General features: G+C 41.6%; 1 protein-coding gene across 7 annotated transcripts in view; it reads right to left on the minus strand.

Annotated features, from left to right (window-relative positions):
• Window positions 1–2,103: 2,103 nt before the first annotated feature.
• Window positions 2,104–21,493, minus strand: part of LOC137889832 (myelin transcription factor 1-like) — a 39,472-nt gene continuing 20,082 nt past the window's right edge. For 3 of the 7 annotated variants that reach the window (XM_068733896.1, XM_068733900.1, XM_068733895.1), the window contains 16 exons: window positions 19,498–19,632; window positions 18,410–18,500; window positions 18,116–18,232; window positions 15,425–15,681; window positions 14,938–15,125; window positions 11,682–11,936; window positions 10,901–11,055; window positions 9,813–9,875; window positions 9,324–9,392; window positions 8,818–8,880; window positions 8,401–8,481; window positions 7,590–7,811; window positions 6,307–6,398; window positions 5,581–5,684; window positions 3,532–3,675; window positions 2,104–3,388 (listed from right to left, as the gene is read on the minus strand). In XM_068733896.1, the coding sequence (XP_068589997.1) occupies window positions 3,245–3,388; window positions 3,532–3,675; window positions 5,581–5,684; window positions 6,307–6,398; window positions 7,590–7,811; window positions 8,401–8,481; window positions 8,818–8,880; window positions 9,324–9,392; window positions 9,813–9,875; window positions 10,901–11,055; window positions 11,682–11,936; window positions 14,938–15,125; window positions 15,425–15,681; window positions 18,116–18,232; window positions 18,410–18,500; window positions 19,498–19,632 (2,180 nt within the window). In that variant the 3' untranslated portion in view covers window positions 2,104–3,244. The remainder of the gene's footprint in view (window positions 3,389–3,531; window positions 3,676–5,580; window positions 5,685–6,306; window positions 6,399–7,589; window positions 7,812–8,400; window positions 8,482–8,817; window positions 8,881–9,323; window positions 9,393–9,812; window positions 9,876–10,900; window positions 11,056–11,681; window positions 11,937–14,937; window positions 15,126–15,424; window positions 15,682–18,115; window positions 18,233–18,409; window positions 18,501–19,497; window positions 19,633–21,493) is intronic. The other 4 variants (XM_068733902.1, XM_068733898.1, XM_068733897.1 and 1 more) reach the window with 4 other exon arrangements.

Raw genomic sequence — 21,493 nt, forward strand, 5'->3', positions numbered from 1 at the left:
GAACCAAACTCTGCTTACTGTCAATCTCTTTTGGTTTTAGTTTGGAAAAGAAAGTAGCGCTTCCTTTTTTAATACATTTCTGAGCTCCGACAGCACGGGGCTGAACCCGCGGAATCAAAGACGCGTCTCTATCTGACATGACGTACGGCTTGTTTTCTATGGGAACAGCAACAGACAGGTGTGACAATGCTTTGCAGTGCGCCCTCCGGTGGAGCTGAATACTTGAATTGCTCGTGATCTATCAGGGTTTTCACAAGTCAGGACTCAAATGCTGGCATTTTCAACGGTTATTCAGAAAGTGCACAAAGGAGTGTCATTCTACATTGGCTAAGAGCACATTTACAACATGCCTTTGACATCAGAGTCACACAAGGGAATCATACTGTTACACCACAGTAGCTGCAACAAATCACTCAAAGGCAGGTCACACTACAAGTCTCCTACTTGCTTGTTTCAACATCAGAGAGAATGGGCTCATAGCAAGCAGGCCTCACTAGTAACAATACAACAACTGCACAATGTTGCCAAACACTATGTGCAGAACATTATCCAGAGGCATCATCTTTTTTTTAACTATACATGAAGTCACATGACACTTAGGAACAAAGAGCCAACCATCTAGTTATTTGTCAGATTCAGTAGTACAACATACAGTAGATGTTTTTTTTGACATTTCTGGATCAAGGACAGACAAATACAGGAAATGGAGGGGGGAGAAAAAAAAGGAAAGCTTTGAAAACACTAGTCTTGTACTGTATCGTCAATGACGCCTACTTAACCTTCAGTTTGAGTGAATGGTGTGTTTAAAGCCACAGTTGAGCAGGTCTTCGTGATATTAAATAAGGTGTAACTGCCTTCTATTGGTAACGCCCCTCCCATCTCTTCTAGACAGCTAGTGATCCTCTGTTAAGGTAATACAAGAGAAGAAGAAGAGCAAGTCAACAATTACACTGGAAAAATATATGTATGTTTATATTCATATATATAGCATCTTTAAAATCTATTTATACAGAATGTATATAGAGTGTACTAATGGCCATCTTGGCAGAGAAATAAAGGCATCTGAAACAATCACCGCTCTCTTGATGCCGTGGTCTTCCCGGGACCAGACATTGTTACATTGCAGAAATGCGAAGAATCAGGAAAGAAAGTTTTTTTTTTTCTTCTTTTTTTTTTTTTTTTAGTGGCACTTTGTGCATCTAAAAATTAAAATCTAGAGTAAGGCTACAAGGGTGTGTATGTTTATCTGATAGAAGTTTGTCAAAGGAGGCCATCCTACAGTATCCTCCACGGCTGGATGTGTTGCTGTGTGTGTTTTAGACCCATTCATCCAGCCTGAACCACAGCTGGAATACAGCTCTATATATGTACCATTGTGCTGATGAAAACAACACATAAGACAAAAAGAATCCAAAGCAGAACTTAAGCATCTCTGGTACATTACAGAGGTTTGGGGTGAGCCAGTGCTGGCCGCTACAAAGCGCTTAGGAGAGGTAATGTTTTAGAACTCAACATTTTTTTTTTTTTAAAAGTAACTTTTCCTGGTTTTCTTTTACCTGACAAAAGCAAACACACAGAGACCAGATAGCAACAGAACAGTGATTGCTTTTGTTGAGCTCTCTTTTTGTCTTTACAATCAGCTGCTGGTTTGTCTAAGTATAAGCCTAAGTAATCAAACAGTGTTTGTATTGATGTCGTTTTCTTTATTTAAATATTAGCAGTGGATTTTTAAGACTATTCGGACTCAACCGTCACATCACGCAAATAAATAACAAAATAAATATACAGCCATATCAGTCAATTTCTTTCATATTAAATAAATAATAAATACATACTTTCTTTTTTCCCCTCAGCAGTGGGTTTCTGAATGTAGCAGTAACAGAAAGAACACAAACAAAACGGAGAAAACAAGAACACCAAAAGATAACCGTTTTTGTGTAAAATTATCAAAAGATCTTGTCAGTTATAAAACATCTGCACTTAAAAAGGCTTTTAAAAAGTACTCAAAACAAAATATGCCTCGTCAGTTATCTATATAGATTCTTAAAATATTGACGTAAGACATCTGCAACTTGCTTTGACCATGATAATCAGTAAGGATGCTTTGTGTGTGTGTGTGTGTGTGTGTGTGTGTGTGTGTGTGTGTGTGTGTGTGTGTGTTACAAAACAAAGTCAATAAATAAATTGCTTCAAATAAATAAACCTCAATAACATAAATGGCAATAAGTTACAATTTAAGAGTTCACAAGTTTAAATAATTCATATATAACATTAATTATCGTACCACAAAACTATTCATTAAAATGAAGTGCAATTCCTATGTTAATAAATACTATTGATATGACTAACTGAATTTGAGCTGTGTGCACACTATTTCTATCATTTCAGGTAAAAAAATAAAAAAAAGGAATAAACGGATTCATCTGCTGCTTTTTAAAATCATCATATCAGCTGTCCCATGAAAATAAACAACCTGCACTGTTCCTGGGTCTGTCTTAAGACTTTACCCCTCCCCCATACTAAACTGAGTCAACATTGCACTGTTGACACCTTTGCCGCAGTAATACCACAAAGCAAACACAAATCCAGTGTAGTGCATGCTTCATATTGCCGGGGTGTGTGTGGTCATGAATCAAAGAGCTCCTGGAGTCGGTGAGCATGCACACACACACACACACACACACACACACACACACACACACATACACACACACACTGGCCACAGTGTATGCTACAGGGCAGCATGTCCAACTCATCTTTGTCCTCTTCATGTCTCTGAGCTCCTTTAAGCAATCCTGTGTTCACTATCCTCCGTGTTCCAGTTGATGTGAAGCGTGAAAAACTGATCAACCGCTCATCCAAAAACAGTTAAGGACACAAAAGAGACAACAGGTAAACATACAGCATATTAAACCCCCCACATACAGTTTCTTGTAGCAGTATTCTTCTCTTCCACCCGGTCTGACTGAAGGATCCGGTTCCTCCTCCTAATCCCAGCAGCAGCATGGTGTGGATTTTGGTCCGCGTCACTTTTCTTCTAACAGAGTGCTCCCTGGGTTGATTTTTTTTTTTTTAAGTTGCCGTTTATTTAAATAACCTGAATTCCCTTTTTGTTTTTGAATCATATTTCAATATATCGTAGAGTATTTCAACATCTCTCCTTCAGCTCCCCGTCCCTCCACCTCCCCTCCGTCACGTTCCGGCGCTTCAGGACAGTCTGTATTCTGTGTGAGCGCGTCGAGCCTCAGACTTTGATGCCTTTCACAGCTTTGTTGATGCTCTCCAGCAGAGCTTTGTTCTCGGGGCTCTGGAAGCAGTCCTTGTTGGTGTACATGTGGGTCAGGGTGCTCACATAGCTGTCGAAGTTCTGCTCGGTGATTGGCTCCTGCTGTGGTACAAACAACAACCAATCGCAACTGAGAAGAGCAGGGAAACCATGTGTGCCGGTCACCTCCAAACTTATACATTCAATCAATCGAAAAGGAGTGTGTGAGCGGGTCCAGCCCAGTGTGTGTGCGGACAACAACTCACCATGTGTGGCAGGCTGATATTAGCCAGGCTGCGGATCAGGGCACGGCTGAGGCCGGACAGCTCCATGAACAGAGCCTCGTTCTGCTCCTCGATCATCTTGTTCTCGTGCTCAATGCTCTTCAGGTTCATCTCCATGGAGGAGATCTGCAACACACAGCAGGAGTTCTACATTGGTACCACTTTAGGCATACGGTTGATTTGTCTATTAACTAGATAAGTTGTATTTGAAGAAATTTAAAGAGTAAGCCCCAAACATTTGTGTTTGTATCAAGGCCTGATATACGTATCTTCTTCCTCTGTGTCATAGAGCTCCATTGTTGCACTGACTTTCATGCCCCACGGAAGCAAGCTACCTGTCACTTATCACGAAAAACTCCTGGAAGTGTCATCTGACCGTGTCCTCCAGATGAAGCCACATCCACACTCACACAGTTTTGGGTGTGTGTGAAGCAGGAGCACCCTGACCAGGGACAGAAAGCTTTGGAGCAGCTACTACCCTTTGCCTCCACATATTTATGTGAGTCCTCCTTCTATGCAATGACTGTGATCAAAACAAAGCAAAGAAACAGACTGTGCCTGGAGAAGAGCTTGATCACAGCAGTTGCCTCCCTGCCACCAAGACTGACAAAGATCCTCAGTGAAGCACAAGCACAAGTTTCTCACTAAAATGTAAATGCAAAAGCCCTCAGTTCAATGCAACAATGCAATCTTCAGTGTTGACAGTTTATTAAAACAGACACTGATGTCACAGCGCTGTGTATTTTTTTTTCCCAACCAAAAATGTTTTGCGCTGGTTAGGGGGTACTTGGCTGAAATAATATTTCACAGGGGGTACATCACTGAAAAAAGGTTGAGAACCACTGCACTAGAGTATCAAATGTGGATTAATCCGCCGCTGGAAATAGTCCCAGCCATATAAAGAAATCAATGTTTTAAAAATGAAACAATATCTTTGTGAGGGATATGATTATTTAGGGATATGATTATTTAAAATCATATTGAGGATGCACTCACAGCTGATTCTGCAAAATATACATTACACTATGTCACCTGCCTTGTCTTTTAAAGGGGACATATCCTGAAAAGTCATTGTTTCACATACATATACATAATGTTATCTTACGTTTGCTAACATTAGCCAACATAAGCTACTGTTCATACCAGATCAAGTAAGGTTGTAGCACAAAAAACCTTGAGTTTATCAAGCAAGGCTTAAGGTTAACAGGCTCAAGTGAATTAAGTCGTTTAAAGGGATAGTTGTGATGTTTTAAAGAGTGGTTGTATGAGGTTCTTTTCCATAGTCGGTGTATTACTACAGTAGATGGAGTTTTAAACAGACAGGAGAACCATCATGGAAACAATGTACTGCTATAAACGGGGGCAGCAGCTAAACGTATTTTAGACACCTAAAATAATCTGTATCACTTTAAGTGTACGTTATAGAATATTTTCACTGCTATACCTTGCTGTCAGACAGCCTTTCTGATGGGGAACTGAAGCTGTTGTATCCGTCTATGCTCTCTTCAAAGCCACCAGACTTCTTTTCAAAAACAGTCTTTTTACCTTGTATAACGCAGGAGTTGCTGGTCTACTGTTGCCATGATCAGTTAGTTTATTTCTCTGTGTTATTGTGTGACTTTGGTATTTTAATGGGTTAATTAAGATACACCAAAGTCACACAGTAATACAGACATATTAACAAATCAAGGCAGTGGTAGACCAGCAACTCCTGTGTTATGTGAAGTAAAATTATGTTTTTGTCAATGAGTCTTGTGGCTTTGAAGGGAGCTTCAGTTCCCAATCAGAAAGGGCGGTCAGACAACAAGGTAAAGCAATGGAAATATTCTAAATCTAATGTACCATGTCTCTGATATACTGTAGATATCCATCACAATCATACAACCACACTTCTAAACATCCAAACTATCCCTTTAAATCTCAAATATGACTCTAAATTTTTCTAAACACATGAGCACTTCTGTCCAGTAAGAACTCATCCACTGGTCAGTGATTTACAGGTTAGATTGAAAAGAAAGAAAACACACATACCTGAGTCTGCAGGTTGACCATGTCAGCCTCCATTTCATTGTTAGATTCATTGAGGTCATTGATCTCTTTGTTGAGTTGCTTGATGTCGTCATCGTTGTCCAAAACTAAAAGAGAAGCCAGATACATTAGAATAGAAAAGAATAGAGTCTGGTCTGTATAGGTTTCTGTTGCCCTCTGCATTTTCCTTTTTAGATCCATCTTTGCTATTTTGTATGGAAGCCCAATTCTCGCCACTGTGATGAAAAAATAAAGATCCCGTAAGTCATTATAATGAGAAAACTCATAAAGAAGTTATAATTATAAGATAGTAATATGACTTAGTATCTCATAATTATGAGATATTAAGTCATTATTTTGAGAAAGTTTGTCATTATAATGACTCACAGGATCTTTATTTGTTCATCACAGTGGTGGGAATGGGCTTCCATAATTTTGAGATAAAGATCAGTTTGGTTAAAATGATATTGTGAGTTTCCTAACCTTCCATGAGCCTGGACTAGGCTCCATAGCTGAATGAACATTCTCTTCTGTAACTTAAGGATTTGTTCCAGTATGGACTGGTCACATGTAAGACACATTTCTACTTTTACTATTGACATCATTTCTTTGTATTTTGTCAAACATCTGCATTCACTGTTAAGTCAAGAGCTCTAGAAAACAAGGGGGATTGCTTCTTCACACACAGATATACAATCGTTCATAGATTTCTTTTTCATCACATCTTACCATCACTGGCTCTGAACTTGGTGCTCAGGTAGTCCTCTGTGGGGAACTTAGCCTTCTTCTTGGCGAACAAGGCTCTGGGGCATCCTGAGAGGCTGGAGACAAGTGACACACAGAGGGAAACATGTTATTTTTGCTTTAACTTTTCATTATGAAGTAATGTAATGGTTATTGAATAATGACAGTGTTTAAATTGGTTCCCCATAAGCCTCGCTTCCACTAAGCTGTTCTGTCTGCCACCAGGTACCAGAAAAGCAATGATCCATTTACGGCACTACCAAAACAAGAGGAGAATAGGTAGCTATTCTCCATTCCCAAAGAGTATCAGTGTAAGTTCTTTGCTGTCATTATCCTCAGTAGAGGAAATGGTGGACGGTGGAACGACTGACATAACTGTGGAAAACAAAATGCAGTGTTACCAACTCTTTTCCAATGAAAGTAGCTAGCACTAGCTCCAAAAGTTGGTAAAAGTCATCAGATGACATCATACACTAATTTGCATGACAGGGACAACATCACCCATTTATTTGCTTAAAGTGTAGTGGTTGTGTTGGTAGCAGCAAGGAGAGGCAGAGCCCCCTTAGTGTTAGTAGAGGAGCTGTGGACTGAGATTACACATAATATCCTTCAATATATTTCTTGCTTTCCCCCTAATGGTCTGAATAATACGCTACATTTGTCCCTTGTGGTAAAATGGGAAGTCATCAGGTTGTAAGTAAGGGAGATATACTGTATGTTCAAACCCAGCATTCAACCAGGAGTGTGTCAAATGAAGGAAACAGGAAGCTATAAGAACGTTGTTTTTTAGTGACTTAAAGAAATAATTCAATATTTTGGGAAAAATACGTAGCGCTCTTATGTTCGTAGATTAACTTTGAAGCTAGAACCAGCAGGTGGTTAGCTTAGTTTAACATAAAGACTGAAATCAGCTAGCCAAGACTCCAAAGTTAAAAAAACAAACAAATACTGAACAAAACCTCTAAAGCTCAGTGAGTAAGATGTTCTTGGACTGTATTGACTTCCTGGAGTTTCATCACAACGTAAAACCACAGATTGTCATCAAAAACAAGAAACTTAGTGAGCTTTCAAGGTGCTGGAAACCTTTAAGCGAAGGCATGCTTAAAGACATGAGAGAGGTATCCATATTCTCATCTTACTCTTGGCAACAACAACTACATAAATATTGTGTTCAAAACTATGTTAGCATTAAACCCGGTCTAATTTCACTCTACTACCTTCTCATGTGGAGACCCAAAAGTAGGCATTATAGTTGGTTAAAAGCTTACCTGCGGTGTGTGAGGAAGCTTCCGTTAGCGTGTCCGGAGCCGTCACAACCTGGGGTTGGACAAGAAGGCCCCTCTGTCTTGAAGGCCTTCCAGTTGAAGGGGGTGCCGTTCAGGAGACCTTCCTTCTGTCTGCGGGCCGCCAGCGGACAGCCGTAGGCGCTACGGTGTGTGGCGTACTTCCCACTGATGTGACCTAAACTGTCGCAGCCAGGCACCGGGCATCTGCAGGGAGCAGAGGACAGGAGGGAAACAAGAAAACAAAACAAAAACAAGGAGAGGGAGAAGAAGTGATGAAGCAAGGAAAGAAAAAAGAAAGAGAGTAAGAAGGCACAAAGGTTAGATAACAATAATCCGTTTATCATATAAACTGTAGAGAAAGTTGAGAATATTGCAATAAAGATTTACATTATATACTTTCTCTACTGGGCCAAATTTGTTTTCTTACATCTGGGTTTAAACATTGAATAATAGCATTGATGCAAGAGCTATTAAGGTTCAGCACATGCTCTTATCAACATGCTGTTACATTAACTGTTTTGTGTGCAAATGCAATATGAAGCCGATGTATTTCTTATGTATTGACAATCTCCTCTACGATACTCTAGCATGAACTACATTCAGAGTCAGTATCTGCAGTAAGTGTATTTTCCCATCAGTAAGAGCCTGATTCAATTTTGGGGGCAGGTCACTACCTCTGCATATGATTCACAGTGACTTTCCTCTCTCTCTGTCTTTTCCTTTTTTATTGCATTTTACTTTTACCGTCAGTCTCGCTAAAAGCAGACATTATGGCTTTCTGAGCGGTACGAACTTTAAAAGCTCGGAGTCCTCCTGGTTGTCCTTGGTAGGAGTTTTAATTCCACTTTTCTTGGCACGCGGGCACCCAGAGATACTGAAAACAGAAAGTATGGAGTTGATAACATAGGGTTGAAAAAAGGTCTGGTGAAGTGATTGCTTGTTAAAGGGAGAGCACATTATAAGGAAGAATAATTTTACAGAGGTTGTTCAACCAAATCACAAACCAAATCAACTCAAAAACGCCCAATATGGCCGGAAATAGGATAATGGATAGGTGTGGAAATGTGTGAGTATGTGATCCCTGTCTAATTCTACCATGAACTGTCACTAGGCCTCTCTGGCTGACTGTGTGTGTGTGTGTGGGGGGGGGGTGTGTGTCCATGTGTGTGTATGCATTTTTGTGTGTGCATTTGTGCATTTTGGTTGTTACCTTCTGTGGGAGGTGTAGTTTCCTGTGATGTGACCTGATCCGTCACATCCTGGAGTGGGGCATCTAGGAGAGGGCAGAGCGGGATTTAACATTTAATTCAAGGTTAGCAGAACAACAAACAACACTGTAGATGATTGAGAGTGGAAATAGGATTATGCAGATGAGAGGAATGTTCTGCTTATTCATTTTTGCTTATTTTCTTATTCGCTCTTGAGAGCAATGTCTGTTTTAGATTCAATAAAGCCTACTCTCTAGTAAAGAGCTATGTATGCTAAAGCATTACTGATTCAATTTACATTTACATGAACTGATGGAAGTGAAAGAAAGCATAGTCACAGCCAGAAAAAAAAGTGCCATGACAGATGCAGCAGCAGCAGCAGAGGCAGCAGCAGGCAACAAAAGATGAGTTAACGTCAGCAGAATGAAGCATTGTGGCGTTGGACGGCATCTGTAGCAGTGCATTGAAGTGGCAGTGAAAAGGCAGTGGAGGTGTAGAGCAGACATACTTGAGTTCAGGGGTGTGGGCCGCCATGAGGGACCGAAGGCTCTTATCAGCGAGAGGACACCCAGACAGACTGAGAGGAAGGAGAAAGAGTGAAGGACAGGCGGGAGGAGAGAAGGACGAAAAGAAGGGGGACGAGGAAAGCGAGTGTGAGGGGATTGAAAGGAGAGAGGAGAAAGAAGTGAGCGAAGGGAAATCAAGAATGCAAGGCATACCAAGGTCATTTAAGAGGAAGAGGACAGACGGCAAGAAGTAAATTACTGATGCATATCAAAGTCAATGACCATCTTTGCTTGCCAGGCTCACGCTACATTATTGCCTCTGGCATGTCGGTATCAAATAAAATATTTGAATTAGTCGTGGTGCGCCCGCTTTGGGCTCAGGCGCTGAGTGGGTGGCAGAAGAGTCTCAGCAGAGCTTATATTTCATAGAAGACTTCATATAGAGAGCACTAGCATACTGTTTCACCCACAGAGTCAGCAATGGTGCATACCTGCGATGGGACGCATAGTTTCCAGTGATGTGACCACTGCCGTCACAACCAGGTGTAGGGCACCTGGAGAGGGCGAGATACATAGAGAGAGCTGTTAGAAAGGACAGAGGGACTGTTTTTAGACACACTAGCGGTGTGGCTGAATGGATGGAAATGTCGATCGGCCCACCACTTTGGACTACTAGATGGATTGTCATGAAACAGTGTGGAGCGATTCATGATCCCCAGAGGATGACTTCAACTGACTTTAATGATCGATTGGCGTTTGTGGTTTTGATTATTCCCCTGTTGATGACTAGATAGCGCCAATTTTGTATTTCAGCTCTTTCCTTGGATGGTTGTGGCCTTGCTAATCTTTGAATATCGTCAAAATAATTTTACTGGTGGGATGAGTAAGACATTTGATGTAATATTGTGACAGTACAAAACAAGCCTCTGTCTTTTTTATGATACACATAGAAAAGTTTCGTTAACTGCTAATATGAGAATCATATTGAGGGTGATCCATTAGTTTGAACAAAAAGTAACAAAATCCTTTTTTGTAATATGTGAAAGTGTAAGAATAGGGGGCATCATTGCTAATGTTAGATATCTGAGAAAGTATGAACCCCATCATCTAACAGAATAACCTAAAAACTAACCAATGGTAGAAATGTAATATCATCTGACCAGCTAACTTTATGTTACAATAACTATGTTTTAGCCAGCAATATTAGCATGCGGTAGCACTGGTTAACTAGCTGAATTCTTCTGTGAGCATCTGTGGTGATGGTGTGTATTATGTAACACTTATGGTGCAGTTAAAGTAAGAGCAACGTCAAAACTTGTAATTTATAAGCTAATGTTATGCATAGATATCAAGTTTGTAAGAAGAAAATTATCCCCTTAACAATAATTTTTAGTTATATTGAATTACCCTATTAATGTGTTTACTTGAGCATACTTTGTACATATTAAATTGATATTCAAAATATATATGTTTTAAAAGAAAATTGCAGCCATTGTTCTTAAGGGGCCTTCTAATAGTGTTGTGGTTCACACGTTAGAATTTAGCTCAAAGCACAGTAGCCTAAAATAGTAAGACTTACGAGAGCAGTTCTTTCTTGCTATCCTTGGGCTGGAATTTGACCTTGAAGCTCGGAGTCGTGACCTCTCCGGGGTACGTCCTCTCCTCCAGACAGTCCTGCATCATGTCACAGTCCTCCGCGTCAGACGACACAAACGACTGGCCCGTGTGCTCCATCTGGAGAACGAGTCCAAAAAGATGAGCACATATGCGCTTGTAATTCCTCAGTGATCTTTTTATTATTTAAATTGTACTTATGTGTTATTGTGTGGATTGTATTAACTTTTTAAGACCATTTGAGTGTTGGCTTTCTTTACACATTTGTATACAAGCAAAGAAACTATGCAAACCACCATGTGCACACAAGTCTTCTGACCCTTTTCTATTTTTTTGTAGACAAATGACGTTTCCCCAAATGCAGTGTCCTCATGAAAAATTTACACTCAAAGCCCTTTATATTTCTTTTGAAAAAGTTCAAAGGAGTAAAAATTTGCATATGCCAAAGTCAGGATGGTGCAATGCACCTGACACACCACCTCTGTTACACAGTGCTATGTTTTAACTGTACTGTAACTCTATGATTTCCCTGAAATAAATGAATAGGAAGGAGGAGGAAAAGGAAAAAAGGCAAAGGGATTAGAGAAAGACAAAGTGATGTAAACAAGGAAGAGTTTCTTAGTCAAAAAGCTTAGGGGGATTTTGTCTGTTGTTATTTGTGTTGCAATACTTCCTCTGCGACTGCTATCACAGGGAAACACTGCGTGTTTGGAGCTTGTACTTTAGCTCAGTCTGATTGTACTGACCTCGTCCATTTCCTCCTCCCTTTGGCGGTTGGGTTTGGTGTAATCCAGGGGGCCCTCCCACTCCTCCTGCTTGTAGGCATGTAGGTTTGGTGATGTCATCCCGCTGCTTCCACCGTGATGGAGTGAGGAAGAGGAAGAGGAGGGGTCTGGGGACCGAACCCCGGGACTGGTGCCGGACAGGCTGCCCTCTCGTTTGATGGGCTTCTTCATACTCAGGTCCAGGGTGCCGTTCTCATCCACCTCAATGGCCAAATCCTAAAGAAGAGAGAGGCCATATCGCAACCTCTTCAGTTATGGAGTCCCAAAGTGTTCAACATTAAATCAATAAATAAGACCATTAAATAAATAACCACATGAACACGAACAGAGAGAGAGAAACATTCGTAAAATATGAAAACTCACACTATTACTCACATTATTATGACATTGTTATTTTAGGAGATCCTTTTAAATACTATTATATAAATAAAATAATGTTTTGTTTCATAATAGCATCCTTCCCCCTCTAGCAGGCTTAACAGCTGGCTTTGTGTGAAGAACATCTTTAGAACCACAACACTGCCAAAGTCACACTAACTTACACAGTCAGTAACACTTTAATGTTGCCCGCCTTGTTAAGCTACACAGGTTAGTCATTGGGCCTCATGCAGGAAGTGATAGAAGTACAGTGGCCATGATTTGTTCTTATTTTGTGAGTATCGATTTGCTTTCTGGGATTCACCAATGCTCTCTTGTCTTTGCTCCTCTCTTAAGAGAACATTTTAGTGGTCAAGAGCACTCTCACCAAAATAGTAAAACAACATTTTGTTATCGCAGTCCACTAATTGTTTGTCTAACACAAGGAAACAAGTTTAAGATAAAAAACGCATAAATATCATATAATCAAATTTAGATACATTTAAAAATATTTATAATGATTGGATAATTAAAGAAATACTATCGGTCCATTGATCCCAATGAGCCGATAAAACCCTTGGATGATGTTGGTGTGTTCATCTTCTGAATGGCTCACATTCTGTTCTTTGATGCTTGTGGATTTTCCTCCAACACCAGTACTGACACTCTAGAAAGTCACATGTTTACTAACTCTATTTAACAGAACCTCCGTTTCACTAATGCTGAAGTTCTTCTTCTTCCAGTCTTTTTTGGTGGCATCTCTGTAATTCTTGGCCATGTGCCAGAGCATTTGCACATGGCACACCACCCTCCCTTATATGTGTTTAAGGGATGTTAACTATGGTAATAATAAACAATCGGTCACATGCCTTCAATGTATGATAAAGTGAGATGTGAGATTCATCATTCAGAACACCTGGTGAGAGCAGGTTTAGTTAAAAGTGTTTGATGCATCTGGAGTTGACTTCTCTTATTTCTTCTCTTAACAGAAAATAATAGAAAATACAAGACATTTAAGAGAAGGTTGCTGCCCATTGCGTCTGTACATTCTATTTACTTTCTTTTATTTAACACTGGAAACTTTGGGACTCCGTACATAGTTGGTGACTGGGAGAAAAGGAAAAGAGAAACTTAGCTGATCCACTAATTACGTCTTCAGAAATGTAAATGACTAATGCCGTCTCCTCTGGTGCACTTCAGCATGAGAAGCAGTCCTGCGTGTTGATGATTGTGATTAATTTAATTACCCTCTTGAGCAGATTCGGTTACAGTGTGACACATACATTAACATACCTACATTTTCCTGAATCACAACTTCATATAATCCGCAGTTGCATTGAGGAGATTCAGACTGAACTAAACTTTCATGTGGTGAAATGATTGATTTTTTCCTGTTTCCGCCCCTCCGCCCTCAAGCTTGTAGCAAACAAGTATTTATCCAGCCACAAAGCAGTTTTCAGAGCGCTACATGTTGAAGTTCAGAACACCACATTCAGCACTTAAGCATGCTAGTAATGATATCTAATGCACCCTGGAAATACTTTGCCAACAGCACCAACACCACCGCTCCTCTCTCCATGCTCTATTATAGTGCTGGCAGGTGAACAGAAGCAGAGGGGTGAGATGAGCCGTGTTTTCAGTATTCATCTAAAATGGCGCTCATAAGAGCTGGTCAAGGGCCAGAAAAATCAAAGGGTTAGGAGGAGAGAGAAAACGGGAACAGTTCCCAGAAATGTCCCTGGTTGATGAGCTCAGTGTTCCAATGTTTCAATATTGGATTTCAACTGGCTCTGAGTCTGATTCCAGATCAGTCCCTGGTTGATCGGCGCTGTAATACTGCGCAGCTAAGGCGTGCTTCTGGATCGGTGCCTCGCTGAACAACACCTTGCTCTGCTGTGCTGCCAGAGACATTAATCTTCACTTTTATCTTTCTAACACCATGTCAGGAAAGCAAAAAATGATGAAGCAGTCACTTTCTCTCCTCTGTGAGGCAAAAAGGCTTTTAAAAATCACAATATGGGGGAAGTGGTGCTCCAATTACACCTCCTGTGCACAGAGAGGGGAGAGGAAGAGTGAGAGATAGAGCGGTACAGATGGAGACTAGAGAGAGAAACGCAGAGAGGCAGAGAGGAAGAGAGGGAGATAAAAGAGAGTAAAAAAGGATGTGAAAAGAAAATGAAAGAAAGAGTGGCGGGGGTGGAGAAAGAGAGTGGAAGATCCGTCCGGCAGATAATGAAAAAAGGCTACCTGGTGGCAAAGTAATCCAGGGAACTGGCAGTCAGCCAAATTCAATAACAACATGAAAAGTGTGTGGGATGGAGGGATGAAAGGATGCAAGAGGACGGGAGAGGTGATGCAACTGCATCTCAACACCATCCTGTAAGCCAATGCCTCCTGATGATATATTCATGCAGAGTTGATGGGGAGAGAATAAATGAGCGAAAGACAGGAGAGGAGAGAGGATGGGGAGAGGGAGAGGAGGGGAGAGATGAGGAGAGATGAGGAGGAAAGAGGAGAGGAGATGAGAGATGAGGAAAGATGAGGATGAGAGAGGAGAGGAGAGGAGAGGAGAGGAGAAAGGAAGAGGTGAGGAAGGGGAGAGGAAGAGGAGAAAAGAGAGGAGTGGGAGAGAGGAAGAGGACAGAGGAGGATGGGAGAGGAAGAGGAGAGGCACACTCACTGCCAGAGAAGAGAAGATGGTAACACTTTATGACTATGAAATCAAGTTATTTTTGATCTCCGACAAACTGGGCGATGAAGGACATATTTCCCATAGTGTTGTCTTTAATCATAGTTCTTAATAAGTGTTAATTAACATGAAACAAACATGGACATTTGTGGATGATGGTCATCTGTTTACCTTATTTTGTGGTTTGGTGCTGAGGTTCTCAGGCTTCTCCCAGCAGCGCGTGGACAGGTTCAGGATGGCAGTGGCAGCCATGTGAGCGGCCTCGGCATCATGGGAGTAGTCGTAGGCCAAGGAGGAGTTCTTCCCGTAACCGTGGAGACTGAGGCTCGGTGATGGAGACTTGGGGAATGAGGGTTTAGCTATAGGAGGACGAGAAGTAAACTTTAGATCAGGTGATCATATAAGTAGGATATAACAGACAAATAGTCAAAAAAAGCTATACTGCACATTATTCTCTTTCTGGGAGCGCAACCTTAAACGCTTGGTGTGGTAAAGTAATTAAAACTGATATTAGATAAAAGACAAATTGATCACACTCTCATGTCTGTAAGCTACATATGAAGCTAGAGCCAGCAGCTGATTAGCTTAGCTTAGTATAAACACTGGAAGCAGCTGCCTCTGTCACTCATATAAAAAACAACCAGCGGTCCTCTCTTACTTTTGAAGGCTTTAGGTGGCGTTTCGCTGGTGGGCATCTTTGGAGCAAGCATGCGCTTCCCGAACACCTGAGCGTCGAAGCTTGCATAATCGAAGGATACCTTGGAGTATTTCTCCAGCTCCTTGGCCAGGTTGGCGCGAGGCGTGGCGGGCCCCATGTTGGGCCCGTAGCTGCCGTACTGAGGCACCTCCAGCTGCTTCACAAAGCACATGGGCCTGCGAGGAGGAAAGGGAGAGCGAGAGGATGTCAGGGTAGGGCTGGTTTGGAGAGGGGGGGAGTTAAGAGGGAGGCAGGAGGGGGATTTGTACAAAATAAAGTAGAAAGTGGAATAGAATAGATAAGGAGAGATGGGATATAAAAGAGGATCGACGCCATAAAGAGTCACACAATTGACACAAAAAACAAATAAAAGGAGAAAAAAGAATAAGAAAAGGAGAGAGGGAGGTAGAGAGACATTGAGAGAGTAAAGATAGGGGCAACGGTGTACTTAGCAGGAGTGCAGCAGGATTAAAAGCTCTCTTATCAGCAGAGGGCACATTTGCATGTTGTACAGCATGGAATTTATGAGCTTTAAGCCATCTCGTTTTCCTGGAGAGCCTGGGCTTTTGTCAGACCTGTTGGCGTAAATCCACTGATAGACCGGGGAGAGGCAGAAGGGCGGGGGGAGAGAGAAAGTAGAGAGGAGGAGGAGGAGGAGGAGAGGGAGGAGGAGGAGGAGGAGGAGAGAGTGGGGATGAAAAGAGGAGGAGTGGCGACAGAGGGAGGCTCTACCCCCTCCAGCGCCTCTGGCCCAGCCCCTTTTTTTCTTCCTTTGCATCCTGTATCACTGACGCCCACATCTCAGTGTGTGTCCAACCATATGCCCATTAATAAACTCCAGTACATGACCGGGCCTGTAGTCACACTGCTGTCAGGGTGGCCTTCTCACAGTGGTACACCAATGATACATGCTCACATCTGAGGCAGTCCAAAAGAGGATTTTCATGACTGTAAAAACTTTCTACCACTGATCACAGGGGATTTCTTTTCTTTTTATTTATTCAACATGGATTCCATTAGAACATGGATCGCATGGAGAGTTCTTCAGCCCCATATACAACAGAACAAACAAGCTCAGTTTAATAACAATCTGAGGAGGAAAAACAAAGAAAGTCTTATTATGTTTTAATCCTCTACGCTTTGTCCGACCACTGATGAGGTTTTCCTCAAGGAAAGCAATTATTTTTCCTATCCGCCTCGCAATGCCCCTGTAACTTGCATAATTAGCTTATCGGCTGCGTTATTAATTAAAATACCAACGAGGAAGAGCGTGGACTTAGCATAGTACCAGTGTCTGGTTGGTGTTAATTATCATTCTTCAGGCCGTGATCACGGCGCCTGACCAGCTGGGGAGATGAATGGAGATAAAGAGATCTCAGTGTCTGAGGTGACAGTAATGATTCACACTGAATGCTTCAAGACTTCCTCGCTATATCGAGCCATTCACAGGCCAGCTTTACCTCTCGTCGTGAGGGGCCCACTACCCAAGGTCAGGATTGTCTCTGTGGTTTCCTTGTGGCTCAGTAGTGAAGGAGCTAACCTTGAGACGGACTCAACTGTGCGGGGCTTGGATTGGAGGAGACAGCTTTTATGTAAGTAAAAGGTTCATTATGCTCAGATGCGGTACGGATACATATGGTTCTTGTCATTCACCATCTTATCTACTAAGCCCCAAATCCAACAAATGACTATTAAGAAGTGCTTAGTTTATTTGACATAATGAGATTGGAGGTAAATCATACACATCTAAAAGAAAATGTAAATGACACAGCCTGGTCTCCTAAATATGTCGTCCCATACAACAAAATTGCATTGTTAATTACGTTTCCAGGAAGGGGTATTTTCAAGTGTAGTTTGTTTTTGACGTATCATAAACAAGTTGGTTATCTGCAGACGTCCACATAGGGAGGAGGTCGGGGTGGACGGATGGGTCAACGCATGACTTTAACCCAGGAAACCTCTGTTTCTGTGAAACTAAACGTTGACTTATTTTAATTTACGTCCGTAAGTTAAATAACATAACAAACGTTCTTATCTTACACCAATTCATGATGTTTTTTACTAAACCTAGCCATGTAATTTAGTTGCCTTTTAGTTTTGTTGCAATTTACAAAGTTAATCATGTGTTTAAAACTGCGTCTGCAATCTGGGAGGAAATGTGTTTCCCTCGAAACATAATTAAGAATGCAGCATAGTTGGTATGGAAACGTAATTTTGTAGGCGACAGGGTTGAAGGACAACACAATGTAGTCCAAGACATGTTTCCATTGTGGTTCCTGCTAAAGAGAAGAGAGTGTCCTTAAAAAGAAATACCTTCTATTGTACCTGTGGTACCAATCAAAGTTTCACTGTGGCCTGAACAGAAGGAGGTACAGCTGAGGTAAAGGACATTTTTAAAAGCCTTTTTCTTTTTATCCACTGATTGGAGGTATGGTTGAAGGGCAAGTATAACGCGTTATATTTCTTTTAACACTCCATTTTAATTATCTAATTAACAGTTTATTAATTCATGTATTCTGTTTTTGACTCGTCTGATAACTTTTTTTTTCGGCATTGGGGCTCCATACTTATCTAATGTAACAGGACAGGACTGTAAAAACAACTATTTAAAAAACCTTAAGTAGATAATAGGATACTTTTCTGATGGCCCACCTTAACACTCTGTCGTTAGGACTTCCTTTGAGGTGCTCGCTGCCGGGCTGAGAGAGATGCTGCTTATCATGGCCCTTGGACAGCTTTTCTGCAGCAGCAATGGGGCATCCAGAAAGACTGGAGGAGGAGACAAAAGATGTTGCTGACCATGTAAATCTGCATCACATTGATGTGGACTGACACATCCCTGCATATATGAATATATGAGCTTGGAAATACTCAAAAGGGAAATGCATAAACACACTTAACCACAAATACAGATCTGAACAGATACTGTAATGTATGCATGAATACCTGCGGTGTGTGTTACGGTTGCTGTTAACATGGCCCTGACCGGTGCAGCCAGGGGTTGGACACTTCAGTACATTCTCATGCATGGCCAGAACTGAGGAGAAAACAACGTACACACACACACACACACACACACACACACACACACACACACACACACACACACACACAGGGTTAGAGAAAAGCCAGAACCTAATCTGAACTATTTAAAACACCTTTTCATGTAAGGGACTGTATGTAAATAATTTGGTCGGGGTGAAGGGTTGAATCTTATTATTTCCTTTTATTAAAAGCCAAGACACACTCCAGCATTATAAATATTCCCCCTCCTCTCGACGATGGCCAACATAACTAAATGTTCAATGTTCAAGCTCCTGTCTATTTTTTTGAATAAAAAGCTGCCCAAAAGCAGTTATTAGTTCCAATGAATGAGTGAACCGCTCCACTCTAAAAAGAAAAATTAAATATAATAAAATATAAATCTGGAATGAGAAAAACATTAAGACCATGTCCTGCTCTCCCAAAAAACAATATGTTTATCCTCATCAGCAATAAGACCTCCCCTGCCCCTCCTAATAGGGTTAGGACGGTTCCTAGGTAAAAAATACCAGCAGGAATAGAAAGTGAACCTCAATCAGAGAATAGCAGGGAACTGGGCATCAAATGGACCTGTAGCCATGGCTACAGGAAGGTGGCCTCTGACATTAATGTGGAAAAAAACACTGTACCACTGCAGATTCCTATCTGCATAGCGTTAGAGAACCAAGTCAGTGAACCAAATCCAAACATGTCATTTGAATTTTGATAGCCTGTTAACCTTTTTTACCTGTCAACTTTGACATGGTTGTCACTCTAGCAGCAGTATGTACAATGCTGAAGACTGAAAAGCCTGGTTATATCAAAAGCCTCAAAGTGAGATATTTAGCAGAAAAACCTCATAAACCGTGATTAAACTGGTATTACAGTAATCAATGTCTAACTCCACAGTGAGGAGAGGTAGTGTGCTTCTGTCACCGTCACACCGCCCTTTCTTGTCACTTGTCTTCTCTCTGTGCTTATTTTCATCTGCTAAGCAGCTGAAGAACACTCACTCTCCGGGGGGATCCTGTCCTTGTGCGGACAGCCTGACAAGCTGCGGTGGTGGGGGTAAAGACCAGTCACGTGACCCGTCCCATCACACCCCGGGGTGGGACACTTGATCTCCCTCTTCTCTGGCCTACTGCTCTCTGGATAGAGGTGGAGAGGAGAGGAGAGGAGAGGAGAGGAGAGGAGAATGTGGGATGAATAAGGAGGACAAAGGCAAGTGTTTAATGCCATCAGACAGTCTGCTTGGCTGAGCATGAAATCTAGACATATTTCAGACAACTGTAGAAAACCGACACCATCTGTATCTGCTCCTTGTGTCTTACGTATCACGGTAAATGCAAGAGGGGTTTTGTGCCTTCGTCTAAATGTGATTTGAGTGTGTTTTTTTCTAAATGATCCCAAGGATGAAATCCTATCCAATGAAAGAAATATTACAGCTTTTTCAAAGTTAACCCGAAACAAAGTCAACCTACTTATCCTGTACGCTTTGATGATTTTCCACTCTTCCAAGGATCTTGTTGGGATCTCGGACAAAACAACACCTGAAAATCCATCTGGGGGAAATCATGCCTCTACGATTTACACATAATTAAAGATGCCTACTGCTCCCTGCTGCTATTTGTAGTGAGCAAGCCAGAATCAGCGGCACTGGAGAAAGGAGCAAGAGAATGGTGCGATGCTCTATTGGCCTTCAAATTGAATGTTAACGAGACATGCATCTCCTAATTAGCGTTGAGCAGAACAGGAACATCACCACGGGAGGGAGTTGAGGCCAAGGAGAGGGCAGCACTAGCAGGCATGTAATCACACTACTGCTATACTGCGAGGAGCATGACAAGTGGGCACCGTGCCAACTGTGAAATACAAGGCTCGAACACATTCAGCATGTAAACAAACAGTGACTGTGGAACAACCTGCGCTCCTCTCCTCTCTCTTCCTCTCTAACACGTGTTGTCATCTCTCTCGCTGTTGTCCCTTCTCACCCTCTCTTCAAGCACTTCCTCTCCGCTCTTCATGGAAGTCTATTCAGCTGGAACCACTTCATCCATATCACTACGGAGAGGGGAGGATCCGTGACTCATCCTCTGTTTATTTGGTACACTGTGTTTATTAGTGCGCTCTGCTCAAAACATTTAGTTCAGCACACGACACCTTGTGCTGGTTTAGAACATTGTTTTCTGTGCGCTCATCTACATGTGACCAAATGCGTGGCCCCATCGCTTCTGTGGACCGGACAGATGGTCTTGTGTATTCAGGCCTATTGATTACAAATGAACTTCAGGACTCCCGGTTTCTTAAAGTTTATAATACACCACTGCTCTCTATTCATGTCATTATTGTACAAAGATGACCTTTCCTGAGATAGGTAACCCATCACAGTGAACACTGTCTGTGCTCCATCGTCATCACATGCTAATGTAATGTAAGTGCATTACCTCTGGCTGTAAAACCTTTCAAAAGAATTAAGAGTAACACAAAATGCTTATTCCCTTTCTTGCTGAGAGTTCGATACACCTCTCATGCCTGCATGCTAAACATGAAGCTAAGGCCAGAGGACAATTAGCTTAGCTTAGCATAAAGACCAGAGGAGGAGAAAACAGCTAGCTGGCTCACTACATTTTCCATTTCTGCTAATATATCCCCTTACATCCTAAACACTTGTCCTTTAAAGGTATGGGATATGTCAAAACTTATTAAAACAGCTGCCGGTTACAATAGCTATTTAGTTTCCAATGTTGGGTTTTGGAAACACATGACACTGTAGAGTTTTTAAACTATTTCTTCAATGCTTTTAACACCACAAACACAATTCTATTCACCTCCATTTTATTAGGGTGGCTGCAAAAGTCTGAGGGGCTGATAACACAAACATTCCTGAGACAAAACCTTACTACATGACAGAATACCAGGTGAACTGGACCTTTAGGCAAAGAAGTTCACTCTCCAAGGAATAGGCAGTGATTTTGACAAGTTTAGTTCATTGACAACAAATCATGTTTA

This window comes from Cebidichthys violaceus, unplaced genomic scaffold (genome assembly GCF_023349555.1).
Source record: "Cebidichthys violaceus isolate CVI_PGR_0920_01 unplaced genomic scaffold, fCebVio1.0.p SCAF_6, whole genome shotgun sequence".
NCBI lineage: Eukaryota > Metazoa > Chordata > Actinopteri > Perciformes > Stichaeidae > Cebidichthys > Cebidichthys violaceus.